This window comes from Typopeltis vanoorti, chromosome 24 (assembly GCF_054136105.1).
Source record: "Typopeltis vanoorti isolate ZY-2024b chromosome 24, IOZ_Tvanoo_1.0, whole genome shotgun sequence".
NCBI classification, from domain to species: domain Eukaryota; kingdom Metazoa; phylum Arthropoda; class Arachnida; order Uropygi; family Thelyphonidae; genus Typopeltis; species Typopeltis vanoorti.
In genome coordinates, this window is record NC_143572.1 from 77,073,523 (window position 1) to 77,091,078 (window position 17,556).

Here is a 17,556-nt window from a genome sequence, read left to right on the forward strand (position 1 = left end):
ATGGATACATTGAATGAGTTTAAAGGAAGGTTTGATGGCTTTCTGTGTGTACCTCCTGTGATGAGTTTTTTTTTTATTGCATGGAGGTCTGGTATTAATTATAAGTTGTGGAGGGAGTATAAAGAAAAAGGTGATCAACATGTCCATGTGCAGTGCAAGACAGATAAGAAGGGTGACCCGTATGGTGTTATATCTCCTTTTGTGTTCTCCTTTGTTATTTTTGTTCTTATACTATGTGTGTTGTTCATGGCCCTTGACTCTAATTCTTTTCCTAAATTTTTTTTTAAACTTGGTTTATCAAATACTATGTAGGGCCCTTAGATTACCTACTCTCTAACTTGTGTGAGGCATCCCCTTTTTTCTCAGACGAATTTATATACTGTGCCAGCCTGAGCTTAGGTACAGAGTATATCTCAACCTAGGGAGGGTCACAGAAATTAGATGCCACTAATGCAGTTACAACTAAATCAGAGGCCATAGGTGTTCTAATCTTGAAGTCGCAGTCCTTCCTTCTTATCTTACTTTGGGTATCCCCACGTGCATATACAGATTAACAGGTTCGTAATTTTTATGAGAGGTAAGAGTCAGTCTGGATGGTAAGATCACACACATATGAAACACATTTAATGAACTCATAAGTAATACAAGACACAGACCTCATGTAAGCAATACTAAGTTAAAATCATCTAAGGTTTCACTCACTCTCTCATACCTCAAATATACAATTTCTCATTACATAGAATGTTTCCTTCAAATGGTTAAAATACTCTATATAGTTGATCAGGTGCTCGTTAGGCACAAACACATCTTGTTTCCTTTTCGTATGGGTTAAAACATTGGTTCTTAACAAATTCACGTTTCTCGGACAGTCAGTCTAATGAGATTTAAATTGTTCTATAATCTGCTTAATCTTCAAAGTTCAATTTTCATTCTGAAACACAAAGTTTCTTCCATTCACAGTCATCCTAATGTCTAGCGAGTGCCAGACTCGGAGTACTTATCTACATTGCACAGGTTTTCTGGGTTCCTTCCATCCTTCCTTCGTAGTGGAAAACTTTGTTGTTCAAGGTTTGCTGCCACGTGAGAATCACGTGTATTCTTCGAGTCTGGCACTCGCTTCTTCAAGAATTACATTGGTACACTTTCTTTGCCGATGGCCCGCAATTTTATCTGCTGTACTCTGCTGCGATGCCTTGTCGGGACCTACGGTAGTCAACTCCGGGAACATAGGAGTTGGACATCGTTGACCACTGAGGAGCACACGGAGAGAAAACCCGGAACAAACAAATGGAGGGGGGGGGGGATCCAGACCTGTGTTGCTGCATATATTCTCCCCTTCCAGCGCCCTCTTTTCGAGTTAGATTTTGCATATTCTGCCCTCCGATTTGTCCCCGAATGGGTGACCTCATTGCACCGCCATACGGGGCTTTCCATTTTCAGGAACGCATGCCTCTAGATATTTTCCACGAACTAGCACCCACGGGTGCTTACAATATTACAGTGGTATTTGAGTGACCGTTGCCCTTTCTTAGGCAGTGTACTGACACTCTTGCACGTGTAGTTATAAATCGTTAGTAATTATCTTTACATATACTCTTTGATTATCTTACATCTACAATTTTAATTTAGATCTGTCAAAACACATACTAAGTATTTCGTTCATCTTATTGATCATGATATCCATTCTTCTATGACATGAACTTAATTGCTGAAACGACAAGTAAGCTCTCTTAATGGGGCATATTCTGTTAGAATCTGGATGGGTGACTTCATTGTAAATGAGGTTGCCCATTTCAGATCTAACAATGGTAATGGAAGGCCAAAAGAAATACTAAAGTGTTCATTCATTATGTGGTAAGTAAAAGATGACTTTGAAGAATTGCTGATAGTAGGGAGGTAACAAAAGCAAATGAAATAGTTTGATTACTAAGTGATGATTTTGCAACAGTATACTATTTAGGTGATAGTATTGCAATGCTAATGGAACAATGACTGATGGGAGAATAGAGGATGATGAATTGGAGATGCTTAAGATATTGCAGAACCTTAATGTGAACACAGCCATGGAATTAAATGGCATATCGTCCCATGTAGTATGAGAATACATGGGGTGATATGCCCATGTATTATGAGAATGTGCAAGGAAATTAGCACATCCTCTGACCAAGCTGTTTAATTTAAGCCTCAGCACTGGGAAGGTACCAATGGAGTGAAAAGAGTGCAAAACAGTCCTACCGCATACAGGAGGCTCCAAGACAGAAGCAGCAAGTTATAGGTCAATCATTATCTCAGCATTGGAGGTTAAGGCCTTGAAGCAGTTGGTAAAAGGCAGGATTCTGGACTGAATGGACAACAATATGATGCTTTGTACAGGGCATCACAGTTTGAAGGGTAAGTCATGCCTTAGTAATTTACTTACTTTTTATAAAAAAAGTGTCATGGATAAAGGAAATTGCTACTCAGTGATATTGCTGAACTTTGTGAAGTCACCCGAGAGGATTCTATGTGGAACTGTTCATAAATTAGATGGCCTGGTTGGCCGAGTGGATAGTGTATCCGCTCTCCAGCCAAAAGGCTGCAGATTCAAATCCCACCATGTGCATGGATGTTTGTGATAATCAGTGAAAATACTAATGGTGGTGGGTGGTAGATGGTATTGGTGTAGTTGGTGGGTTGAGTGGTGGAGACAGAGTTGTAGAGTAGGTGCCCTCCTTTGATGAGTCTATGGACTCCCTGAAGGTGTCACATAATGATAATTAATAAATAAGAACAAATGGGGGATGGATATGTAGCTGGTGATTTGGATTAGAGTGTGGCTAATGGACAGATGAGTTTATGGAGGAGATGAGTATAGGAGAAGGCAGGCAACTAGTGGTGCACTGCAGGACTCAGTACTTGTTAAATTTGTACATCAATGATATAGAAATGATCTGACGGGAAATATTCAGTTGTTTGCAGATGATGCAAAACTGGGAAGAGCAGTAGTAAATGAAGGTGATGTAAAGATCCTACAGGATGACTTACAGGCTAGCAATATGGGCAAACGTAAATAGCTGTCAGTTCAACGTGGCCAAGAGTAAGGTGAGACACTTTGGGAATAAGAGATTACAAATTGTGTATTATATTGATGGAACCGAATTGCAGAAAAGTGATGAGGTCATGAAGAAACAGTACCAGAAGAAGAGAAGATCAAGAAGAAGTGGATTAGACAGGAGAAACTGAACTTAGTACAGGAGAAGAGAATTGAGGATAAAAATGGATACATCAGAACAAACGGAGAAGCAATACAGAAGAAAGCGTAATGAGGTGAAAAAAGCAGTCAGAATGGATAAGATGAAATGGTTAGATGCTCAATGCAATAATACAGAACAGCACTGTGGAGAGCACAAAACTAGGGAGGTGTACAAAATAATTAGATCCATTACTAGAAGGTGGCAACCAAAACAGATCACAATTAAAGATGAAAAAGGCAAAGCAGAACTGATGAATAAAGTTAAATTACAGGTAGACAAGATATATATGAAGAAAAACTAGATTTAGATGGAGGAAATGTTTTCACTCGGTTAGACTATAAATCATATATTTAGTTTAATCCTTTATCCAAGTGTAAGCAAACAAAATTTGCACCACAAGTATCTTCAGAACTGGGGCAACTCATGGTAAAGGTGGTATAAGTTCTCATCACTTGCCTTAGAATCTCCCATAATGCAAAGCACATCTCCTTGCGGACATGTATAATGTTATGCATTAAGGGAAGGCCAGTTTTGACTTTTATTGAGGTCTCATCAGTGGGAGCCAGACCCAGTGGAGGTGATACCAAGGTTTTTTTTTTTTTATTATTTATTTTTTTATGTTGAGCCCATATACGAGAGGTTGGTAGATCAACCTATAGTACATTATACTGAGTATGGGTTGGGATAGAAGGTACTCGTTCCCATTAGATTTGAATGACTGCAGATTGTATTCCCTAGGGAACATATCAAGGGGAAGACTGTTCCATAGTATAGTGGTTGCAAGGATGAAGGAGGAGGAAAAGAAACTTGTTCTGTGGATTTCAAGGTGCACTCTGTAGGGATGTTGAGCAGCAGCTGCACATGTTCCAATGAGCTTGGTACTAAGTAGGGGAATTACTGATACTATTTCGGATGAACATTTTCCATGGAAATATTTGTAGAAGACACATAGTGCAGAGACCAATCTTCTGTGTGAAAGTGGGGAGGAGCAAGTTGGTAAGAGATGGGTCATTAATAAGCCTGATTGCTCTCCTTTGTATGGAATTGAGCAATTTGAGGGAGCTTTTGGGGGCCCTATCTCATATGTGGGAGCAGTATTCGATGGTTGGGCGTATTTGTGATTTGTATAAGGTTATGAGAAATGAGACAGTAGTGGGTTTTATTTGCAGTGAAATTGACTAGGTTATCTGAACCCCATTGGAGGATGGCTTGGAGGTATGAATTAAGGGCAGCGGTGGTTGCCGATCTGTAGGTTGAGATGAGTTGTGTGGAGTAAGATTTATCAAAAGAAAGGGAGGAGTGCAATGTGCTGTCATCTGCAAAACTGTGTATTGGGTTGGAGGTAAGCTGAAGTAGGTCATTGATATATAGCAGGAAGAGGGCTGGTGAGAGGACAGAACCTTGAGGAATCCCAGCATTAGTTGAATGGTGAGAGAATAAGGAGCCATCCACCACCACAAGTAGTGAGCATCCAGAAAGAGAGCTGGCAATGCAATTACAGAGGTCTTGAGATAGACCAAACGATGATAGCTTGCTTAGTAAGCCCTTGAGCCAGACCCCGTCAAACGCCTTGGAAATATCATGTCCAACCGCTTGAGATTCACGAAACTTCTCCATGGCATTTGACCAGAGATGGGTGACATATGTGAGCAGATCTCCTGTTGATCAGCAGCGATGGAATCCATACTGGCGGTTGTTTATTAGACTTCAAGGTAGTGTAGGAGTTGGGAATTGATTTTTTCCATTACTTTAAGACAGGACTGAGATGAGCGGTAGTTGGATGGCAGTGACTTGTTGCCCTTTTTAGGAATGGGTTGAATAGGCCAATTTCCAGGCTGAGAGATAGATATCAGTGGAGTAAGACAGTATATATAAGCAACATAGGACAGGAGACAGTTCTGATGCACAAACCTTCAGCCTGGAGGGTTTGTGCATCAGAACTGTCTGATGCACAAACCCTCATCAGGGCCATGATACTTTTTTATGTTTACTTTAGACAGTGTTTTGCTGATCTTTCTGGCAAAAGGATATAGAGGGCAATGTATGTTGGGCATCTGGAATGGTTGGAGGACATTTGCCATTGTCGATTGTGCGTGCATTGGAGGCAAAGTGTGAGGCCAGGAGATTAGGCTTTTTTTTGTAGGAGATGATGCAATGGAGCCATCTGGATATGATAGAGGTGGGAATAGTGTTGGGCAGAAGTTATGACTGATTGCTTTGGCGAGAGACCAAAAGGCTCGGCTGCCATTTGGACAGGCTCCTAATTTCCTGCTCTTTGTTCTTTCGAACTCTGTTTTGGAAGCATTGATTGTTTTTTTTTTTCTTGCATTTATTTCGGGCTTGGGTATAAGCTCTAAAGGAGGATGGGGTTATTGATCTGATGGTATGTTTGGTTTTTTATTTGTACTGCCTTGGCACATCTTTTGGAAAACTAGGGTTTAGTTAGAGGAATGGCAGGACAGAGTACTGTGGGGAATGTATGATTCCATGCCAGTGAGGATTACTTTGGTTATGAGTTCAGTGCATGTGTTTGGGTGGAAGGTCAGAAGCAATAGTCTAACCATGGGAATGAAGCATAGAAGTTGCGGAGGCTGTCCCACATGGCACTGTTATAATGCCAAACTATTCTTGTATGGGAGTGGTTGTGTAAGTGTTGTTGCATAGGGGAGGAGATGAGCACTACGTTGTGGTCAGAATTGCCTAGCAGGCCCTCTGCTTTCACTGTGTATTTGGAAGGGTCATTGATCAGGAAGAGGTCTAAGGTGTTTGGAGAGTGGTTTGGGTTATCAGGTATTCTGGTTGGTGTCTGAACAAGTTGTGTAAGGTCATTAGTGATGGCAAATGTTTCAGCATCTCTGCTTGCAAGCTCTGTACAGCTGGAGGAGGAAAGCCAGTTGATATTGTGGACATTAAAATCTCCTATTTCGCTGTTGGGAAAGCAGGACTGGAGAAAGTCAATTTTTATGAAGAGGAAATTAAAGAGCTCAGAGTGGTTGGTTTCATTAGGAGAGCAACAGAGACAGCAAATGAATTTGATTGAGTGGGGAGGGATATTTTCAACCAAGGAAGGTCAAAGTCGGGCAACTCTAGGTTTGGTGGTCTCTGGCAAGCTATGTTGGAGCAGATGTATGCACAGATGCCACCCTTGGGTCGAAAGAAGTTAAAAAGTGTGTAATTTGGAAGGTTGAGATGAATAGTGCTGGGGGAAGGTGAGATCTGAGTTTCTGCCAGAAAGAGTAGGTGGAGTTTGGTAGACTGCAGGTGGTAGTAGACACTATTAAGGTTGGAGTTTAAGCTACAGATGTTGGTAAAGGATTTGTAGGGTTTTGTGAGTCATATGTTTGACTGCAGTGGTCCTGCATGTTTCCTATGCAGTGCCTGCATACTGGTCACCATGGAGGCTGCTAGTGGCATCACTTTTTTTTTTGTACCAATTTAACTTGTGTGTAGTCGATGGTCCAACTGTAGTCACAATTTTGATGTTTTTCTGCAAGTTGTCTTCGACGACAGCATCCTTGTTCCCTTTGTGCAAATATCATATGCGCGACTAAGAACAAGTGTCTTTGAACTTGTTGTTGACCACTGCTATTAGTTTTGATCCACTTGTCGGCATGTCGCAAGTCACTTTTACGAGGCATGGAAAGTTCATTCCGTCCTTGCTTTTGTTTGTGGATTCGAAACAATGGCATCTAACGTTATTTTTAGAGTTGATGTCAGATTCTTCAGCTTGTTTGATGATGTCTTTTTTTTTTTTAGTGCCTTTCCGTTTTCTTTTGGAAAGTTCAAAATGATGGTGTTGAATTTTGGCCTCCATCGAGTCATGCACCATTGATGTGAGCTTGGTTTCTAGTGTTTATATTTTGAAGGAAAGAGTGTCATTCATAACACTGATGTGTTGTTTAAGGCTTTCTATTCGTTTGCCTAAGTTCAGGAGCTGTTTTACAGATGGGAGGTACAGCGAACAGAAATAGGGCTGTTAAGGTCGATATATATCTTGTGTGCCGTTTTGTGCATTTTTGCACAGAAATCATGTAACCAGTGGCAGCAGAACTCGCACATTATACCTTTTTTTTTATCACTGATATTGATTTTGCATTGGAAGTAAGGCTCAAACTAAATGGCAATCAGTGCCGCAACGCAAGTTCACCCTTGCCCGCAAATGAACTCCGTGACCTAATTGCATCAACGGTACATGACTCGATGGAGGCCAAAAACAAAAATTTCAAAATGCTGTCAATGCAATCAATTAGTATTGCATGGAATCAAATAGTACCAGATTCAACACAATCAAGTACTACCGTAAGGCTACAGTAGTACTTGACTGCGCTGAGTACGATTGAAGAATGCTGATCTTACTCAAAGATCAATCTATTTACTGCTTAACTGACACTGATCCTACCCAAAAACAAAAAAGAAGGCACTCCAATTATTAGACAATGTTATATCCTGGTCTTCTGAAACCTCCAAAAATTTAAAACTTATAATACTAAATTTATGGATTACCTAAAATACACAAACAGAACATACCCTTGAGATCCATAGAGGATTGTACTGATTCCCTACATAAAGTGGCCAAGCACTCAGCCCAAGAGCTCTCATATTACAGACAATGTTTCCTCTCATGTTAACTTCAAAATCTTGCTTGTCAGAAGTGGTCCTCACAGATACATTATGGTCAGTTTTGATATAGCCACTTTTTTCACTAATGTACCCATGAAAGAAACTTCTGCACTCATTCAATCTTTCTTTCTCCCTTGCATAGCAGCCTTATTCTGTTTTGTACTGAACTATGGCTAATTCATATGGCAGAGAAAAATGTACAAATGAATTGATGGCATAGCTATGCCTTCAGTCTGCTTGTAGATGCAGTATTAATTGCCCTACAATAACATTAATATTACTATTTAACTTGTATATTAATGATATTGGCGAAGATTTGGATGGAGATATTCAGTTGTTTGCAGATAATGCAAAGTTGGGATGAACCATAAAGGGTAGTGAAGATGTTGTGGCCTTGCAAGAAGACTTGAATAAATTGAGTGATTGGGCAAGCAAATGGGGATGTGAGTTCAATGTTGCAAAATGTAAGGTTTTAAAATTTGGAAAACAAAGATGGGATGCAGAATTTATGCTTGGTGAGAATATATTGTTGGAAGTAGAGGAAATAAGAGATCTGGGGGTGATAGTGGATAAGGATCTAAAATTTAGGGGACACATTGCCAAAATTATGAAGACAACACAAAGACTTCTGGGAATGATGCAGAGGACACTGACGTGTAGAAGTAGGATGATTCTTGTTCCATTGTATAAGGCTTTGATTAGGCCACACATGGACTATTGTGCCCAGATTTGGTCACCAGGTTTTCAGAAGGATGAAGAGATGTTGGAAAGGGTCCAAAGGCGACTGACTAAGGTAGTTTCTGACCTCTGGAATGTTGAGTATGAGGAAAGATTGAGAAGATGTAATTTGCAGAGTCTGGTGGAGAGAAGGAAGAGGGGAGATATGATAGAGACCTACAAGTTGGTAAGGGGTTGTTATAAGATCAATGGTGGAGAAGTTCTAAAGAGAATAGTGGGAGATCAGGGGAGAACCAGAGGTCATTCCTGGAAACTGTATAAAGAGGGTGTGAATAGGGGAGTGAGAGGCAGGTTTTGTTCGTGCAAAGTTGTGGATGATTGGAATGCCTTGCCTGAGAGTGTGGTGTCTGCAAGGAGTTTGAGTGTGTTTAAGACACAGTATGATGAGATGTGTGTGTGATAAAAGGACCTCCCAGATGAGTCTTTGACTCATGAGGTCTTGTTTAATAATAATAATAACAACATTAATTTATATGAAGCCAAATTACTAGACCATGATAGGTTACGTAGCCTAATACCTCACAGTGAAGAATGCTGCAAATTGGCTCATAAGTTAAACAGATCAACAAAGGAGAATCACGGAGTTCTAAGGAAATTAAAAGTAAAGAGATGGGACCAGTGGCATAGTAAACAATAAACTGAACCGGGATGTGTAAGCAGAACTAATCTATTTTTATTATTAAAAAAAACAAAATACTCATAAGCTCAACATGTTATGAGTTCATCCAGAGCAAAAACTTTTACAATAACAAGTAGCAGCTTTTACTGTGAGCTATCAAGGTATTTAAACAATTTAAACAAAATGACTTAGACTAACATGGAAATGTTCAATTCATGTCATGGGCAGGAATTGAACTCTGGTCTTTCTGACCAAAGGGCTTCACCTATACCGACTGAGTTATGGAGGTTGCTACTGATAAAATCTAAATGTATTTGTTATTTTGGATATGCTAAGAAATTTATATAATTTTAATATGTACAGTTAGTTCTAAAAGAAAGTTATTTACTGCCTTACTTCTAGTGCTTTTACATGCAAATATAAAAGTATAAAATTTCTTATAACCTATATAATTAATTTATAAGAGTTATATATTTGAATCAATGAATTTTCATGGAACACCCTACCTTGACCATCCAAACAAAGGAGGGCCACTGCAGAGAAAAGACAATGACCAAATCCAAAGAAGTACTGCAACTGATTTTGAGTTGGTAAAAGCTAATGAATAAACCATTGGCTTCACAATAGCATAATACCTATGGAAGTCATTAAAAAAACAAGATCATATAACAAATATATATATATAAAAAAGGCTCAATTTAATAAATAGTGATATTCCAAATTTTATGATACCCAAAATATTTTTTGTTTATCCAAACAGTATATTTAATAATAGGTTTTATAAATACATAATACCAAATAAGATTTAATTTGCCATAACTCAACATTACACAATTTCATTTATTTCAACATTAATATTTCATGTTCAGTCATCACAGTTTGAAAGAAGCCCCAAATCAATCCAAAATATCTATACAAGACAGATATTTCTGGAAAACACCTAACTCACCTCCTTTGGCTGAGGTGATGTGGGTGTTTTCCATAGTGAAGTCTGAATCTTGGTCTAAGAATCATAACCATACATCCAAGATTTGTCTCTTGCTCTAATGTTTTGAAAAGAGTTTGGTCTGAAGTCACACAATTCTGATCATCGCATTCAATTTTTGTGACAATGATGCAAAACACAGTTACACAAAAAATGTATTTACAGCTAAGTGAGCAAACTGATCAATTTAAAACTCTTCATGTGACTGACAGATGAATGAGATCATGTGATTCAACTTCACTCTCCCTCCAATAGATCAAGCACTGGCTACTTCGTCTACTTTTTGATTCCACCACATCTGTAACTGTCCTGCTTTAATCAGTGATTTTAAATATGGAAAGTAGAACACATCTGATCTCTGTCCTATATACCACAGATTCAAATTTCTGTGTTGTTGAGATATTTGTGAATGTCTTCAGGTGGTCATTAACTTTCATTAGTTTTTGAAACTACCACCCTGCTAATGGGAAACCTGAAATGACCTGCAACTAGTTCCATGCTTGTTTTCTAGAGCATCTTATGGATAGAATTGACAATATACCTGTGTAAATAAATAAAAATACATTCCATTCTCTGATACCACTTATTCTACAAAGGAAGGAGGCAAAATCCCTTCAATCATAACTAACTTTTTTGAAGATAGGCAGGCTGCCAATTTCCATCCTTCCATCTGTCAGTGAATCAACACTTTTCGACCATTCGAGCAAGTTTCTGAAGAGATGAATTTGTAATAGAGTTTGTGACAGTGAATTTTAACAGATGATTTTGCAAATGAAATGTGTCTGCTAAATTTGTGCCTCATTTGTTCACAGAAGATCAAAATTGTATGAATGTATGCTGGAATTTGAGGGAGCAAGTTCTAAATGATCAGAACTTTCTTTCATAAGTTGACTGGGAATGAGTCTTGGTGTTATGGTAATGATCCAGAAACAAAACAAGCATCCAGCCAATGAAAACATGCAAATTCACCAAGACCAAACACACATCAAGTTTGATCAAAAGTCAAGACAATGCTGATTTTTTATTTATTTATTTTTTATGTGAATGGAATTTTACATAAAGAATTTGTTCCTCATGGACAGTGAACCCACATTTTTATCTCAATGTTTTGAGAGGACTGTGTGATAGTATTGTGACCAAAACAGCGAGAAATGTGAAGTAGTTGATATTGGTTGGTTGCTACACTACACTACAATAAAGCCCCAGCCCACACGACTTGGTCAGTCCAACAGTTCTTAGAACCTTATTCCTGCATATTTATATAATTCTGAACCTAACTTTTCACCAGGTGATTTTCCATTTCTTGGTTCTTTCAGGCTTATTTCTAATTCTTCATTAGTTATTTCCTTTTCACTAAATGTTTGACACTTATCTTTTTTAAAATATTTATCTGTCCACAATTCTGTATAGAAATTTAGAAATTCCTGTAAATTTACACTTTCTTTAGTATCCGTACTTAAATGTTTCAAAATCTTATATACATCGAGTCTTATTTTATAAACATCACGTTCTAAATTAGAAACAAATTTGTTCCATGATTCTCTATGTTTTTTTCTGACTTCTCTTTTAGCTATGGCTCTTATTCTTTTTTATATTCTATTTCATTTTCTAATCTTTTACTACTTAACCATTTATGATATGCTTCTTTTTTCATTTTTATTATATCATCCCATATCAACTTTTTTTCTTTTCATTGAATTTTTTGGTCTTTCCTAAGCTTTCATTTGCTGCTGCATTTAGTATCATTTTTATATTAAGCCATTCATTTCTTCATTTCATTTTATCTAAATATTGGTTAATTCTTTGTTCATATAGCAATTGTATATTTCTGTCATTTAATAATCTAGTTTTATAAACAAATGTTTTAAATTTTCTTTCTGTTCTTGTTATTTGTAGCAATTTAGATGGTAATCTTAATTTTATTTTAATGAGGAAGTGGTTACTACTTATTTCATATCCTCTGTGCACTGCAACATCTAAAGAGAACTTGGTTGTCTTTTCATTTAAGATAAAGTAATCTAATATTGATTTCAATCCTCTTGCTGCTCAAGTATATTTATGTATGTCTTTATGTTTACAGAAAGAATTCATTATTTTAAGGTGATTATAAACTACAAAGTCTATCAATTTTTTATCATTCTTGTTTAGACTATGTTCTCCATATATTCTTATATTATTATTAATTTTTGTGTTTCCAATTCTTGCATTTAAGTCTCCTGCTAATATTACATAATAATTTTTATTTATTTTATTATAGATATTTTGTAAATGATTATAAAATTCGATACCATCACTTCTCTTCCTTCTTCTGGGGTATATAAACCAATTATTGTTAAATAACCTCTATTTTCATTCTAGCTCCTATTATTTGTTTATTCCATAATTTATAATATTTTAACTGTTTTGAAAGGGAATTATGAATCCAAATTATAACTTCTGCTTGTGCACTTTGGTCTTTGTTGATGACACTATATATCACACAAACATTTTCAGTTCTCATGGTTCCTTTCAATTTATTTGTTTGTTTTTTACTTTCTTTTTACTGCTATTTGAAAATTTCTTTCATTTAATATTTGATATAATTCTATTTCTTTATATGCTATTCCTCTTATGTTCCAGTTTGCTATATGGATTATATTTTGTAGTTTCCATTTTACCTTTTCCATAGATTTATTTTGATTACCTTTCTTCTATTAGCTTAGAAGTAGATTAATGTTCTCCATGTCTGGTTAATAGCCTGGCAATGGATAGCTCAGTGGTAGGGCTGTCACCTCAAGGTTCTCAACTAGTCTTCTTTCAAATTTAAACCCATAGGAGGAATAGGATATATTGAAGGGGAAAGAGTAGATTTTAGAGAATAGACATAGATATAGGCCAGAAATGGAAAGACCTGATAAGGCCTTATAGGAAAGATTAAAGTGAGTGGATCTTCCTAAATCCAGCTAAGGGACCATGGGAGTGCCACTTCCCTTACAATCAAAATGATTGCCCCTTATTGCCCTGTTGGTCCACGAGTCCTTATCCAATATGTTTGGAACATCCCACCATATCTGTTGGGGTCCCCTATCTGCCACCCAGGGGACGTGCTCTCTAGAAGTTACAGGGTACCCTGAAAGCAGAACTGTTTCCAGCAGTGAAAAAAACGTTGAGCCGAGTGCTCTCCACAATGATTCATGTAGAGAGCACTTTGAAGGAGACTAGAATATGGTATTATAAACTTGAATAAAATTTTAAAAAAAAAATAATTCTGGTTACTTAAGTATAAAGAGCTAATAAGCTTCATTTCGGCAATGAAAACATTACTTAAATTAAGGGGATATAAAATCCCACATAGTTTTAAAACCGAATAAGAAACTCAAAGATTGGAATCAGAGAGTTTCCATAATGTAAAAACACATTTCCTAGGAAATGTGTTTTTACATTATGGAAAATACCTAAGAAATAGCGAACTGAACTTCCCCCACCTTTGCAACGAGTCGTCCGGTATTGTACCACGTACTAGGGTCACTTGCATTGGCTAACGCTAGTGTCGCCGATACTTTATAGTTTTACTATACTCGGCAAGAAACTCTCTGATTCCAATCTTTGAGTTTCTTATTCGGTTTTAAAACTGTGTGGGATTTTATATCCCCTTAATTTAAGTAATAATTCTGGTTATTTTTGGATACCCCCTCATATATATATATATATATATATACAGGGTGGTCAAAATTAAAGTATCCCTATTTAAGACCTTGTGAAGCACCACCCAGTGATACAAATGCTGCAAAATGTTCCAGGAATACATATTATTTTGTGACACCTCCAAGGAGTCCAAAGACTCATTGAGGGAGGGCACCTAATCTACAACTCTCCATCTCCACCACTTCTCATCTGCCACCATCACCTACACCAACACCATCTACTGACCACCACCACGACTAGTATACTTTTTTGTCTGTAAATATGCAGAAGCAATATCTGAGAAAAAATGTATTTCCAAAATTCATCACCAGGGACACTATATGATGTATCCAATGTAGATTAGTAAATTTTTTTTGTGTGTGTGTGTGTGTGTGTGAGAGAGAGAGAGAGAGAGAAGGGGGGAGGGGAGCGACAAGCATAAATAAAATATTTTTTTTCACTTCGATTATGCATTCACGGGCTGTACTGTTCAATGCGTTACCCTTGCTGGAATGCTATAAATACCATCCTTCTTTGCACATGTACTCAACAGCAGAATGCAACTGGGTAGGAATGATGTTGTGCACATGCTACATTATGCTGTCTTTCAGCACTGGCAAGTTATCAGGACGAGCCTGATAAACCCAGTCTTTGAGAAATCCATAGAGCTAGCAGTCATGGGGGGATCAAGATCAGGTGAACGATGCAGGTAGGCATGCAGTGGGAAATGCATGGCTGATCACTTTGGCTTCCATGAAATGTTCTCAAAGAAGCTCCTGTACAGACTGACCAATGTGTGGATGGTCCCCATCCTGCATGAAAATGACTGAAGCTATGCACAGGAACTGCTGTAACTGATGCACAACAAAATTGTTTATCATATCGCAACACCTCTCAGCAGTAACTGAGCAGGTCACAGGAACTGACTAGCAATTTTCTCAAAGAAGCATGGTCCAATGATAAACAAAGCTATAAACCTGCACCAGACAGTAACTTGGGATGAATGCAAAGGAATCTGTTGGATTGCATGCAGGTTTTGCATAGCCCATACCTGGCAATTTTGGGTATTCACAGCCTCATTCAGGTGAAACTGCTGGCTTGGTTGAAAGCACATCCTGGTCTCTAGCCAAGATGGACATGGATGTTTGTGATTGTCCTACTAACCATTTACCATATGTAGTGCTGTAACCTGTGTCCTGGTGCAGTATGACCTTTGATGTCTTTGCACCATAAACATCAAATCAAAATCAGGTGAAAGTGAGCTCATCTACCCACAAAATCATCTACGGCATTCAACTTCACTCGAGCAAGGAATGATAAAGCAAATATCACTCAACATTCAAAGTCCTGCAAGTACAACTCCTGTGTCAGTGTTATCTTGAATGGGTAGAAATGCAGAATCTTCTTTAGAATTTACCACACTTGTGTAAGCCACATCAATGCATCTTGATACAGAACGTGCACCCACCAATGCTACGAATGGCCTACTCCACAATGAAAGTAGCAACTTCATTTACTTGTTGTGAACTAATTGCAACCTCTGCCAGGTCTAACTCCCAACAATTCCATTTCTTCAAAATGACTAATCATTCATTGCTGAGTACATGGAGATAGTGGACCTCGTCGACATTTGTTCAGGTGACAAAATCTGCAGAGTGCAACAGCAGCATTGCAATTTTTAGGTAGTATAACTTGATGAGCAAAGCATGTTGAGGCAAGGTTAGTGCCATCACTGTGGATAGTATTAACAACAATAATGAAGGGAAAAATCCCATGTCAATTTTTTTAAACCCTTCGGGCAGCTGCTGAGTTGCATGATATTCAAATTCTATGCTATTTTGTGTTTACAATGCCCCTGGTCATGAATTTTGGTATTACTTTTTTTTTCTCCCCTGAGATATCGCTTCCACATGACACACAATGTATTCCTGGAAAGTTTCATAGCATTTGGATCACTTGGTGGTGCTCCACAAGGCCTTAAAAAAAGGGATACTTTAATTTTGATCACCCTATATATATATATATATATATTTAATAATTTTAATGGCTTAAACCACCAAGATAATTAAAAATAAAGTTTAATAAGGACACAACTAGTTTCGTTGGTGAGTCAACTTCATCAGGTGTCGAAGTACAAAGGTATAAACAAAAAAGACCGACAACTACAGTTTTTGATAGCTCTGTTGTTACTGTGTAATGCTTCTGCTGGTCTTTTTTGTATATACCTTTGTACTTTGACACCTGATGAAGTTGACCAACGAAACTAGTTGTGTCCTTATTAAACTTTATTCTTAATTATCTCAGTGGTTTAAGTCATTAAAATGATTGAACATGTTCATAAACTGAGTCAATCTGCATACAAATAAATAAATAAATATTATATTTATGTTTCACAGCATTTGGATCACTGGGTGGTGCTCCACAAGGCCTTAAACAGAGATACTTTAATTTTGATCACCCTATATATATTTTATTTTTATTTATTTTTTAATATGAAAGGCATTAATATGGAGTTGATCCATCCTTTAGTGCTACAAGTCTTCAATCTTTAGAGAAGGCTTTCCACTAGATTCTGGTACATTGCTGTGTTAATTTCCTTTCATCTTCCAGTGAAGTATTAGCAAGGTTGGTTACTGATGTTGGGTGATTCAACCTGCCTAACAATTGGAATTCCAATTTATCCCATAGGATGGGGTTGAGATCAGGGCTCTGTGCAGCCCAATCAAGTTCAACAGCCATCTCATCAAACTTTCCTGCACACCTCACTTTGTGGACAGGAGAATTGTGTAGACACAAGAAAGGGTTTCTATGAAACTGCTCCATAAAACTGGAAGCACAGAATTATCCAGAATGAGATTATAGGCTGCAGCATTAAGATTCCCTCTGGAGCAAGGGGTCTCTGGCAAGAACCATGAAAAACAGTCTGACACTATGATGGCTTCTCCACCAAACTTCACAACTGATGCAATGGGCAGGTAGCATTGTTCTGGCTATGTCTGGGCATTCTTCATCAGATAGTATAGGTAGGTAGGTATGTAGGTACTGGATTTTGTCTTTAAGATAACCTCCATATATATAACGTTATTGATTGGATATAAAAATGGACCAATTTTTATTGAGCCTGCTGTTGTAGCTAATATTTTTTTGATATGCTCTATGCCACCACACATTTCTTGTTAGGGGGAAAAAAATTACCATGTGCCTGCATCTTCCTCATTTAGCATTCTGTGACTTCTGGCTCTTTCCAAAGTTGAAGTTAACAATGAAGGAAAAGCATTTTCATCAAAGAAATTGAAGTGGCCACAACAGCATACCTAAAAGAACTACAGAAAGATGACTTCTAGAAGTGCTTCAAAAAAGTGGCTGGAATGTTGGGACAAGTGTGTGGCAAGCCAAGAAAACTACTTTGAAGGAGATTAATTTATATTTAAGATAATAAACTTCATTGAATTCTAACATCCACCATACTTTCTGATCACAACTCATATGTGTGTATACAAGAGAAGTCAAATAAATAAAGCAATGCTTCCATGAAGTGTTTATGTAAGAGATGCAGTCTTAAATGCAGTTATGGTATATTGCAGCAGATTTTTCCAGTCATATCCTAATAATACTGCCTGCACATAAATTACATTCCGTAATGCTTATATTAAAAATGTGTACTAAAATTACTTATATAATTTTTCTTTTTAAATCTC

At 37.5% G+C, this 17,556-nt stretch overlaps 1 protein-coding gene across 1 annotated transcript in view; it reads right to left on the reverse strand.

Annotated features, from left to right (window-relative positions):
• Positions 1-17,556, reverse strand: part of LOC150093419 (G protein-coupled receptor 161B-like) — an 87,230-nt gene that overhangs the window by 17,405 nt on the left and 52,269 nt on the right. The window contains exon 3 of the mRNA XM_090413612.1: positions 9,717-9,845. Coding sequence (XP_090269738.1) covers positions 9,717-9,845 — 129 coding nt within the window. The remainder of the gene's footprint in view (positions 1-9,716; positions 9,846-17,556) is intronic.